Source organism: Rhineura floridana, chromosome 9 (genome assembly GCF_030035675.1).
Source record: "Rhineura floridana isolate rRhiFlo1 chromosome 9, rRhiFlo1.hap2, whole genome shotgun sequence".
NCBI classification, from domain to species: domain Eukaryota; kingdom Metazoa; phylum Chordata; class Lepidosauria; order Squamata; family Rhineuridae; genus Rhineura; species Rhineura floridana.
Genome location: NC_084488.1, coordinates 83,409,720 through 83,422,000, shown reverse-complemented (window position 1 = coordinate 83,422,000; position 12,281 = coordinate 83,409,720). Strand labels below are relative to the sequence as shown.

The 12,281-nt window shown below is 42.4% G+C and overlaps 1 protein-coding gene across 4 annotated transcripts in view; it reads right to left on the bottom strand.

Moving 5' to 3' along the window:
• PRDM5 (PR/SET domain 5) overlaps nt 1–8,172 on the bottom strand; it is a 186,725-nt gene extending 178,553 nt beyond the window's left edge. For all 4 annotated transcript variants that reach the window (XR_009757961.1, XM_061585206.1, XM_061585207.1 and 1 more), the window contains exons 1-2: nt 7,889–8,172; nt 5,101–5,184 (exon numbers count right to left, since the gene is read on the bottom strand). Coding sequence is in view for 3 of the 4 variants with exons in the window: in XM_061585206.1 (XP_061441190.1) it covers nt 5,101–5,184; nt 7,889–7,981 (177 nt within the window). In the remaining variant the exon portion in view is untranslated. The remainder of the gene's footprint in view (nt 1–5,100; nt 5,185–7,888) is intronic.
• Nucleotides 8,173–12,281: the final 4,109 nt, after the last annotated feature.

Here is a 12,281-nt window from a genome sequence, read left to right as displayed (position 1 = left end):
ATTTCATGGGTCCAAATAGCCAGTGTGATTTTTTTGCCAGAACTGCATGAGGGTTAAACTGGAGTGATTTTAACTATGATTAGGGGTACAACATTGTGGTAATAATCATAATGCTCCAGCAAGACAGTCACTAACTTACAGCTGTCTTCTTTTTTTTTTTACAATAATTTTTATTCAAATTTTCATAAAACATACAAAACAAAATCATAAAACATTCAAAGACAAAAAACAAAACAAAACAAAAATGATTAAACAAAAAAAATAAAATGTTGACTTCCCATTTGTCACATATCAAATCAGTTATAGGTCTACAATATATAACAATCCTGTCTCTTAAATCATATTATAAAATCACTTTCCTCCAGTAGTTATCTTAATTAATCATCAAATCTCATAAACATTACTTTATTCTTTCCACAAAAAGTCAAAGAGAGGTTTCAATTCTTTAAGAAATATATCTATCAATTTTTCTCTAAATAAACATGTCAATTAATCCATCTCGTTAATAATTATAATAATCTTATTGTCATAACCATAGTCCAAATAAACATTTCGATTAATCCATCTCATCAGAATCTGTTAGGTCCAATAATTTCAATAGCCATTATTCCATTATCCCTATTAGTTCCATCTTCCATCTTCAATAGTCCTGTTAAGTCCAGTAATTTCAGTGTCCAATCTTCCATTATCAGTATTCCATAATAATCTTGCTGTTGTAGCCATAGTCATATAATAAGAGTCTGATGGGAATTTCCTCTATCCCAAATATTTTCTTGCCATCCATTCTGAATAAGTTGCTGAAATACTGTTGTAAAGTCATATCTGTGTTCTTCTTTTTTACAAAATGCACTGGCTCATCTCTTAAGAGTTTTTCCATTGTCACATGGCTGCAGTTAATTCCATAGATTTTCTCTATATCAAGCTCCATCACATCATTCCAGTCCAGAAGATTATCCAAGCCATTGATAACTTTATCTCTAATATCTTCATTAATTTCTTCAGAGATAACGTTAAATTCCAAACAGTAGATTTTATTTCTAAAATCCATAAACTCCAGATCTTTTTCCAATTCCACATTTGTTCCAATCTCCAGGGCTTGTATCTTCCCTTTATTTTTTCTTTTCTCATCTCTGATCTCATTCTCCTCTCTCACAGGATCCCCTATTTCTTTAAGCTCCTGCGTCATTTTGCTCAGTTCAATTTTCAGCTCCTTACTACCCTGTCGCAGGGTTTGTTTCGTTATCTCAATCTCATCCATTATTTTCTGAAACATAATTACTTCCAGATTCTCAGCCACTTTCTTGATTGCCATTTTTAAAACCACGAAAACAAAGCAAAACAAAAATAAAGAAGAACCACTTCTTATTTCAGCAACAATTGGGTTAATATTCCAGGCTTGATGACATCACAGTATAAACAGAGCAACCTGCCTTATCTCTCTATGTTCAAGAATGCAAAACAAATTTAGTTCCCAGCATCAAAACAGTTAGTGGCGTCGTGAAGAAGCAGATTCGTCAAAATAAAATAGACCAAAAAGAGAATAGTCCCAGACAATATAATATTCCTCGGAATAGAAATCAGGAATAGAAATCCCTCTTCTGTTTATTATCTTTAGAATGCACTTCCAGGACAGCTTTTTGCGACAGAAACAGAGATAAGCTGTTAATTTCGTGAATAACAGAGAAGAGCTATATCTCACCCAGAAGTTGTCCAAAGCCGATCAATCTGACAAATCTCCTTTTGCTGCAACAATTTAAACCAAGTAAAAAAAATAATAGAAAGAAGGGTGCTTGCCTGTTAGTCCGTTCTCTCTTTAAAGAAAAGATAAACGTATCGCTTAAGCAGATAGAGCTTGTTAGGAAGTCCGTCCGGCATTGTTGGCTGGACCTTATCTCATAAATTAATGAAATCCAGTCCTCCCAACAAAAACAGGCTTTTGAGGTTGATCTCTACGTTTCTCCCTGCCCGGGAGAAATTTCATCAGTCAAAAAAAAAAAGTTCTGACTGATTTATATCTGAATAAGCTTCTTTTGAGGCGGGAGCCCGTCCCAAAAGCAGGCACAAGCGAAGTCACCCTTCCCGGAAGTCCACTTACAGCTGTCTTCTTAACTTCTAGAATGGCTACCTATATAAACCTTAACAGCTGCTTTTCACTTCACATATCCCTGGTTCCAAACTTGCAACTCAAGGCCATTTCACAGCATGATTTATAAAGCACTACAACACTTGTATTCAGATCAGCATCCCTAAATATAAACTCCTTGGGTTCCAACATTCAGGAAGTCATAAAATGTGGTATGCAGGAATCTGTGCAAGGTTCCAAAAATAGGCCAGAGAAGGGAAAAGTTAAGAAAAACGTGTCAAAAAGTCTTATAAAACCTGAGTTTACAGTTTGCTTGTTAGAACATCTATGTCACTGCACTGATACACTGTGACGTATGCAAACAAATTAATATTAAACAATTTACAGCATTCAAAAGAGTATTATCCTTCTACATCACCTTAATGAGATAAATCTAAACTTCTTTCTGCAAGTGCTATTGCTAAAATTGCCTTTATTAAAGAAACCCCAATATACCCAAGGTGGTTCACATCTCATAAAAACACACTAACATTTAAAAACAGCCATGTAACAAGTGTTTAAAAATATAGACAATTTAAAATAAAACAGCAAAGTAGAAATGCTACTCATTCAGGAATAGACCTCTAATATGTGGCCTTAATTAAGAAAAGGTGGCCTAAAGTAAATGGGTTTTAAATGTGAAGAGTTGGGGCCATTCACACCTCAGTAGGGAGGAGTTTGCATGATCTGGAGGCCACCAGGGGAAAGGCTTTACATTGCAGCAACTTGGCTACAGTGCCAGTGAATGTGTCCAGAGCACTGCCAACATTGGATGCACTGTACTTCAGTGGCCCTGTTCCTGCCTAGATTACAATTTCCAGAAGGTAACGCTAGTGAGAGGCAAGGGGAATACTCCTCCATTCCACAATAGTCATGCAATGGTGTGCTGGAGGAACATCTAGTTAGATCCACAAACAATAGCAATTCTAACCCTGGATCACTTCCTATGCTCTTTTAAGATGTGCACTGAATGTTCCATGAGTGCATCCATTGACGGAATTGGGGTGAGGTGATGACACCCAACTCGACTTCTCTTTATCATCAAATTTAGCTGACACTGTGGAGATGATGAACCAATGTCTGAGATCAGACTGGCCAATGAATGGAAACTAAAGACAGTGGTATTGTTGGCATGTGGTTTGTCTCACTAGGGAGGTCAGCCTATTCTAACACCAATGTTAACTATGATGTTAACCACAGTTAGCTTTTAAGTCTGAATTTGAAAACCAGTTTGCATTAACCGCTGTTAGTATTGGTGCAAACATAATGCTACACTGGGAAGAGCAATGGGGGGGATTCACATGAGACAGGAAAGGAGAATGGGAGCCCACAGCCTACTCTGAATCTCTTAATCATCACTAGGAGAGGATTACTTCACCTGAACCAGGCCTAGGTGCTTACAAATTAGTTGTGTTATAGTTTGTTTAAATACCTTCTTAAATAAAGATAGCCTGGCTCACATACCACATAGTTTAAAACAAACTATGGCTCAAAAGCTTCTGCAGTGCTCCTCCTCTGCTGTTGCCATGTGTGGCTTGCTTCTCTAGAAACGAACTACTAGTGATATCCAAGGCTTGTTCTTGGTTTGGAGGAAATAAACCGTGATCCCATACTCTAGCCTATTTTATCCACAGTGAGGCAAGACCAGAAAAGTAGCCCTATGGGAACTTTTAAGAACATGTACCAGCTCACTGCCTGTTCACATTAAATCATAGTTTAAAACAAACTATAGTTTAGTTGTGTGAACAGGACCAATGTCACGCTCAGAAGTTTATAATTCCCTGGACTTCCACCTCTTTTTTAAAATTAGTTTGCTAGTTGTGGTTTAACCACAAGAAGTAGCACCCTTGTGGATATTTGGCCTCCTTCTCAGAGCAGACATTATGAGAAACCCAGAGCTGCCTCTGTCCTGTCTATTCCCACCCTCTTCTTCATAACATCTTGTTGAACACAGTGTATTATATAACATTTGCACACTGTGAATTCCTCTACTCCCACCTTACAGCACTGGCAATTGGTGGTGAGACAAAGGAACATACAGTGTGAAGACATTTTATCACACAATGAATTCAATGTTATCTGGAATGGAAGGAAGAGATATGAAGAAGAAAAAATTCAATAGACCCACAAGCAATAGCAATGCTAAATCTGGATCACATTCTGGATCACATTCACACCGTACATTTAAAGCACATTTAAAGCATGTTGCTTTAATGAATCCTAAGGACTGTAGTTTGTTAAGACTGCTAGGAACTGTAGCTCTGTGATGTGGTAAATTATTATTATTATTAATTACATTTATAAGTTGCTTTATACAAAAGAAAACGCCTTAAAGTGACTTCACAAGACAAAATACAACACATTAAAGCAATTTAAAACCAGAACAATCTAACACAATGGACATTTACAAAATAATTTCAATGCGCTTAGCTTAGTGCCTAAAGACTGGCAATGACGCCAGGTGCATCTTCTTGGGGAGTGTATTCCACAGATGGGGGGGCACCATTGAAAAAGCCTAATCTCACTTCACTTCTCTGGGGGGGGTACATGGAGAAGGGCATCTGCAGGGTCCATGCTGCTTCATATGGGAAGAGGCGATCCTTGAAGTATTGTGTCTTAAGCTGTATATGGCTTTAAAGGTCAAAACCCACACTTTGAATTGAGCCTGGAACCTAACTGGGCCAGAATTGGTGTAGTATGTTCAGACCGTCTGGTCCCAAGCAATAATCTGGCCACTGAATTGTGCACTGTATTGTTCCTGAACTGTATTCAAAGGCAGCCCCATGTATAATGCTTTGCAGTAATCTAAGATAGAGGCTACCAGAGCACAGGCAAACTACACATTCCAAAATTCTTTGAGGGAAGCCATGTGCTTTAAATGTATAGTATGGATGTGACCCCTCTGCTCTTGCAAAACAATGCTGAGCTCCTAGGTAATCCTAGATCTACAACAGGAGGGCCAGTCCTATAATCCTCACCTCCCACATCAGCCTGTAGTCTGTGTTTTCATCCAGCTCCTGAAGCATTCGCTTTTCTCCTGCAAATGGTCCAAATTTTTCACCCTAAATAATGGGAATACAAGCAATGCAACAATGTAATCTTTTCTTCTGTTTCAGAATGTTTATTGCTACCTGAACCATGGTGAGGGGAGAGGGGTTTACACCTGTCCCTCAGTACCATTTTCCAAATGGAAATCCTTCCTGCCCCCGCCCCAAGTTTGTTTGTTCCCCAGTAGTAAAAACATATGGGCACAAAAACTGAGTACATATGTTTTTCCAATCTGAAAACCGGCACTGGGGCAAAAGGTTAGCCCTCCCTTCCTGATATTTGAAAAATAACACAAAGAGGGCTGCAAACAACTGCTTAATGATACAAATGAGCAGCCCAATTAGAAGAGCTCTTCCAGATCAGACCCAAGGGTAGTATTTAATCTCATTCCTACTCAGAGTAGACCTATTAAGTTAATAGACATGACTCAGGTTCATCAATTTCAGTTGATCTGAGTAGGACTTAGGTGAATACAACTCCAAGAACACTTCTAGCCCAGCACTGTTCTCACAAAGATCAACCATATGCCTACAGAAACGCAACAGGCAGGACATAGGTGCAACTGGTTGCCGGTTCATTTCTGGGCCAAATTCATAGTGCTCACACTAGTGTTTAAAGCCCTAAATGACTTAGGCCCCAAATATCTAAAAGACCACCTCCTTTCCTATGGACCCTTTTGACTGTTGACAGCAGAAGGAGCCTTCTTGGCTGGTCCACCACCCTCAGAAGTTCTGGAGGTGGTGGCCCAGGAGAGGGCATTCTCTGTGTTACCCCTAAGTTGTGGAATTCCCTCCCCACAGAGGTGTGTTTGGCACCTTCATTGCACTGCTTTTGTCATATGCTGAAGACACACCTCTTCACCCTGGCTTTTGACACTTGGGATTATGGTATGTATTTTTATGATCCTCTCTAGGTGTGAATGTAATTTGCTTTAAACTGTTTTTAATACTGCATTTTATACTGTTGTGACCCTCCCTGGGACCTTCTCATGAAGGGCAAGTAATAATAATAATAAAAATGGCCCTTTCCTCCTCATAACCTCTAGCAACTGATATCCAGAGGCAAAGTGCCTCAAATTCTAAAGGTAATATATATCTCCATCATGACAAGTAGCCACTGACAGCCTTATCATCCGTGAATTCATCTAATCCTCCTTTAAAATTGTCCAGCTCGGTGGCCATCAACACATCTTGTGGAAGCAAATTCCATAATTTAAGTGACAACTGCGTACTTCCATTTGCCTATCTGAATCTTCCAACACTAAGCTTCATTGGATGACCCCTGGTTCTAGCATTACAAGAGAGGGAGAAAAAGTTGTCTCTATCCTCTTTAACTCCTGTCATGCCCTCCTCTTACTTGCCTTTTTTTCTAAAATAAAAAGGCCCAGATTTTGAAACTTTCCCTCACAGGGGGCTTGTTCCAACCTCTTAATAATATTGGTTGCCTTTTCCCCTCTTATCTTGCTGTGGTGAAGGATTGGCTCAAAGGGTCCCACGTGATTCTCCACCATTGCAATAAGGTACATGGTCAAAGAAATCCAGCCTTAGGCAACATAACATGCAATTGTTCATTTTGTTCACAGTATACATGCTGTCAATAAAAGGAAGGATGCCACAAAGTGCTCTTCCATGCTACCTGCTAAACTGCAGATACACACAGAGGTACTGTCAACCACCAATTCAGTAATTCATCATATTGTTTTATGTAAACCCCTTAGTGTTTTTTTTAATAAAGTAGTACAGTATATAGGAACAGAGGAAACCGCATTATACTGAGTCAAACTGTTGATCCATCCAGCTCAGTACTGTCTACACAGTCTGGCAGTAGCTTTACGGGGTTTCTAGCAGAGGTCTCTTCCAGCTCTACATGAAGATGATGGAACCTTCTGCATGCAGGGCAGATGTTCTACCACTAACTAACATGAGCCGGCTACCATAGGAGTAATTACACCTATAAATGTTGGCCAAGAAGAAAGTTTGCTTTAATGTGGGAAACACTGCCCAAGCTTTGGCTACCTAAACCCCCCAAAACCCATTCCCAATTGTTGACATACACCCCCCCTTGTTTTTCAAAGCAGCCTAACTTGTCCACAAATCCCTAGAGTTACAGGCTTGCAATATACACATTTGTTTATCTTTCCCTTTGTTATGGAGGTGAAGAACTGGAAAAAAAAAACAGGCTATACTTTGAAACCGATGAATGTCACGGATTTGCAAGATGCAAACTAAATCCCTGTCCCCAGGCAAATCTCTTTTGGGCGGGAATCGGATTTTAGCTCAGTTGTTCTTTTATGTTGCTGTTGCTCAGCGGGTCTAACTTATTTGCATTCCGCTCTACCAAGAACAGCTCAACAAACACAAACAAACAAAAGGTATAGGAGAGACTTTTTGAGTGATAATATTTTTTTAAACAAACAAACTTCGAGGGCGTGTATGTAATACTTTTTTCTCAGCTTGCCACCGCTCACTCCTAAGCAGACGGAAGTGAAATAAGAAGTGGCAAAGAGGGTTGGGATTCTGTCATGAACTCGAAAGCCTGCCGATGGGGGAAGAGAGACCTCAAGTAATACGTGGCAAGTTCTCTCGGGAGAATCCAGCGCTTAGGAAAGGGGGGGGGAAAGGTTGCAAAAGTCGCGACTAGCCTGGCTGGTTTTCCTTTGCCCCCACCCCGCTTCTGTCGATCCCTCACCTAAATGGGGCAATAGCAAGGATCACCCACCTTTTTCACTCTCCGGGCCGTAAAGAGGCCCATCCCGTCTTGAATTTTAGATGACTTCAGGGCAAACCTATCCGGCACGTACATGCCCAGCATTTTGTACTAATGGGGAGAGACAGAGCACGAGAAAGCAATAGTATAGCTTTCCTTCTGCTTTTAAATGGGGAAAGAATCAAGAGACGCTTTCACTGCAAAAGGAAGGACCGGGAAGGGGGGGAATAGAAGGAAGCGGAGGAAGGGATCGGGAGCAGGGCGCTTGTTGCTAGATCTTCTCCCGCTCCAGGAAAGAAAGGGTGGAGCCTTCGTTCTCCCCAGATTTCCTACACGTTTCTGCGGCTGGGCTGGGGCTTCTGCTGTGGCTCGGCAAAGGCTGCGCCCCGATTGGCTGAAAGTTTTGTGAGAGTGATCGAGAAAAGGCAAAAGCTGAAAGGATCAAGCTCTTCCCGGCAGAGAGAAATATGACGACCCGAGCTAGGCGGATTTCTTCTTTTTCAAACGTGTGGTGGCCACATCAATCAGCGCTGTGAAGAGCTCGTGAGAACACTGACATCCTGAATACTATTCCTGTAGCAGAGTGCTTACTTAAAAGGCTGCTATGCTGCAGAAACGGTGCTGTAGGCTAAGAGTTCCCTAGGGAGACCAGGGTTCAGATCCCATCCACTTTGCATCCATGAAGTTCACTAAGTGACGTTGGATAAGTCGCTATTTCTCAGTCCTAACCTTCCTCACAAGGATGTTGGTAGGATTAAAAGGAGGGAAAACTACAGGTGCTACTCTGAGCTCCTTGGAGGAAGATAAAAAGGACTAGAAAGAATCCTGTACAGGGAATAAGGTTCATGGATTACAGTGGGAATTACTTCTGAGTAAACTTACATGGGATTGTACTGTTAGTCTTGCAACAAACTTGGGTGATGCCATAAAGATCAAATATTCTAAGATGCAAACTAGACAAAAGCCGTGAGTTTTCAAATGCAATAACCTACTTCATTAGATGCATATAACTATACAGGTTGAGCTACAGTGGCAAAATAAAATAGTATATGTCAGGCTAACGAATGAATTGTCCAAAGTGAATGGTCCAATGCCAACTTCATATATGAGCAAGGATTTGAACGTGGGTCTCCTGTCTCCTCATTCTGTTTATTTGTTCCATTGCCATCAAATCCTATTCATCTACCTAGCACCCTAGCGAGGGAGCCTGCTCCACGAGCTAGAGGGAGCCCCAGCTGACGAAGCGTCAAGGCCCCAGCTGACAAAGCGTCAAGGCGAGTTAAGCAGCAGAGCGAGTTCGGCAGCAGGGCGAGGAGGCCAGGGCCCCCCACTCTGCCCGTCTGTTCCCGGACCTCAACTAAACCGCAGTCTCCAACCCATTGACGTAATAAACCTTAAACAAAACTATGCAGGTAAGAAGCCAGCAGGGGTGTGGGGGCTTTCCAGTGTTTTGCACCACCTGCAGCATGTACGACTATCTGCCTGTTGGACAGAAGTCGTGGGTGTGCTCTCGGTGCAATGAGCTCCTGGCTCTCCGGGAACGACTTCATTTCCTTGAGGCCAAGGTGGCGGACCTGGAAAAGCTGAGAGAGGCAGAGAGGTGTGTGGAGGAGGCCTTCAGGGACATTATAGCTGTGTCCCACTCCAACGATGATAGCTCTCCTGCTATCATGGACAACGATGGTCTCGGGGAAAGAGAGCATCCAGCTGAGGAAGAGGGAAACGATCCCTTAGAAGGGACCCATTCCTTGGGGGATGAGCAGCTATCCTCTCGTGCCGAGGATATATCTCCAGGGGCTGGAGGGATCCTTGTAGTGGGTGATTCGATCATTAGGAACATCGACAGTGGGGTGTGTGATGGGCGTGTAGACCGCAAGGTGTTTTGCCTGCCTGGGGCGAAGGTTGCGGATATCGCCCGTCGTTTAGATAGTTTGGTAGACAGTGCTGGGAAGGAGTCAGTGGTCGTGGTGCACGTTGGCACCAACGACATGGGGAAATGCAGCCGTGAGGTCCTGGAAGCAAAATGTAGGTTGCTAGGTAGGATGCTGAAAGCCAGGACCTCCAAGGTGGCTTTCTCTGAAATGCTACCGGTTCCACGCGCAGGACCAGCCAGACAGGCCCAGCTTCGCAGTCTCAATGCGTGGATGAGACGATGGTGTCGGGTGGAAGGGTTTGGATTTGTTAGGCACTGGGGAACTTTTTGGGACAAGCCGGGCCTGTACAAAAGGGACGGGCTCCACTTGAACCAGAATGGAACCAGACTGCTAGCACTTAAAATTAAAAAGGTGGCAGAGCAGCTTTTAAACTGACTGAGGGGGGAAACCCGACAGGAGCTGAGAAAGGTCCGGTTCGGAATAAACCTCCCCCCTGGGATAAAAACCAAAGAAATGATGAAATTTTAAAAGGGGTAGGCCTAGAAGTAGGCATTGTGAGAGCAGGGGCACAGGATATAAATTCAGAAGAGCAAAATTACCACAGGCCTAACCACAAGTGCCAAAGACACTTGAAGAGAGACACTGCTTACAAGTGCCTGTACGCTAATGCTAGGAGCCTGCAAACCAAGATGGGAGAACTGGAGTGCTTGGTCTTAGAGGAGAGCATTGATATAGTGAGCATAACGGAGACCTGGTGGAATGGAGAAAACCAGTGGGATACGGTTATCCCTGGATATAAACTATATCGGAAGGACAGGGAAGGACGTATTGGTGGCGGAGTCGCTCTATACGTGAAAGAAGGCATTGAATCCAGCAAGCTCGAAAGCCCAAAAGAGGCAGACTCCTCCACAGAATCGTTGTGGGTGGTGATACCATGCCCCAGGAGGGACTTAATACTGGGAACGATCTATCGTCCCCCTGATCAAAATGCTCAGGGAGACCTTGAGATGAGATATGAAATTGAGGAAGCATCCAAACTAGGAAATGTGGTAGTAATGGGTGACTTCAACTACCCGGACATAGACTGGCTGCATATGTGTTCCAGTCATGACAAAGAAGCAACGTTTCTAGATATTCGAAATGACTATTCCCTAGACCAGTTGGTCATGGAACCGACCAGAGGGACGGCAACCCTGGACTTAATCCTCAGTGGGGACCGGGACCTGGTGCAAGATGTAAGTGTTGTTGAACCGATTGGGAGCAGTGACCACAGTGCTATTAAATTAAACATACATGTAACTGGCCAATTGCCAAGAAAATCCAACACGGTCACATTTGACTTCAAAAGAGGAAACTTCACAAAAATGAGGGGATTGGTAAAAAGAAAGCTGAAAAACAAAGTCCAGAGGGTCACATCACTCGAAAATGCTTGGAAGTTGTTTAAAAACACTATATTAGAAGCTCAACTGGAGTGCATACCGCAGACCAGAAAAGGTACCGCCAGGGCCAAGAAGATGCCAGCATGGTTAACGAGCAAAGTCAAGGAAGCTCTTAGAGGCAAAAAGTCTTCCTTCAAAAAATGGAAGTCTTGTCCAAATGAAGAAAATAAAAAAGAACACAAACTCTGGCAAAAGAAATGCAAGAAGACAATAAGGGATGCTAAAAAAGAATTTGAGGAGCACATCGCTAAGAACATAAAAACCAACAACAAAAAATTCTATAAATACATTCAAAGCAGGAGACCATCTAGGGAGACAATTGGACCCTTGGATGATAAGGGAGTCAAAGGTGTACTAAAGAACGATAAGGAGATTGCAGAGAAGCTAAATGAATTCTTTGCATCTGTCTTCACAGTGGAAGATATAGGGCAGATCCCTGAACCTGAACTAACATTTGCAGGAAGGGATTCTGAGGAACTGAGACAAATAGTGGTAACGAGAGAGGAAGTTCTAAGCTTAATGGACAATATAAAAACTGACAAATCACCGGGCCCGGATGGCATCCACCCGAGAGTTCTCAAAGAACTCAAAGGTGAAATTGCTGATCTGCTAACTAAAATATGTAACTTGTCCCTCGGGTCCTCCTCCGTGCCTGAGGACTGGAAAGTGGCAAATGTAACGCCAATCTTCAAAAAGGGATCCAGAGGGGATCCCGGAAATTACAGGCCAGTTAGCTTAACTTCTGTCCCTGGAAAACTGGTAGAAAGTATGATTAAAGCTAGATTAACTAAGCACATAGAAGAACAAGCCTTGCTGAAGCAGAGCCAGCATGGCTTCTGCAAGGGAAAGTCCTGTCTCAGTAACCTATTAGAATTCTTTGAGAGTGTCAACAAGCATATAGATAGAGGTGATCCAGTGGACATAGTGTACTTAGACTTTCAAAAAGCGTTTGACAAGGTACCTCACCAAAGGCTTCTGAGGAAGCTTAGCAGTCATGGAATAAGAGGAGAGGTCCTCTTGTGGATAAGAAATTGGTTAAGAAGCAGAAAGCAGAGAGTAGGAATAAACGGACAGTTCTCCCAATGGAGGGCT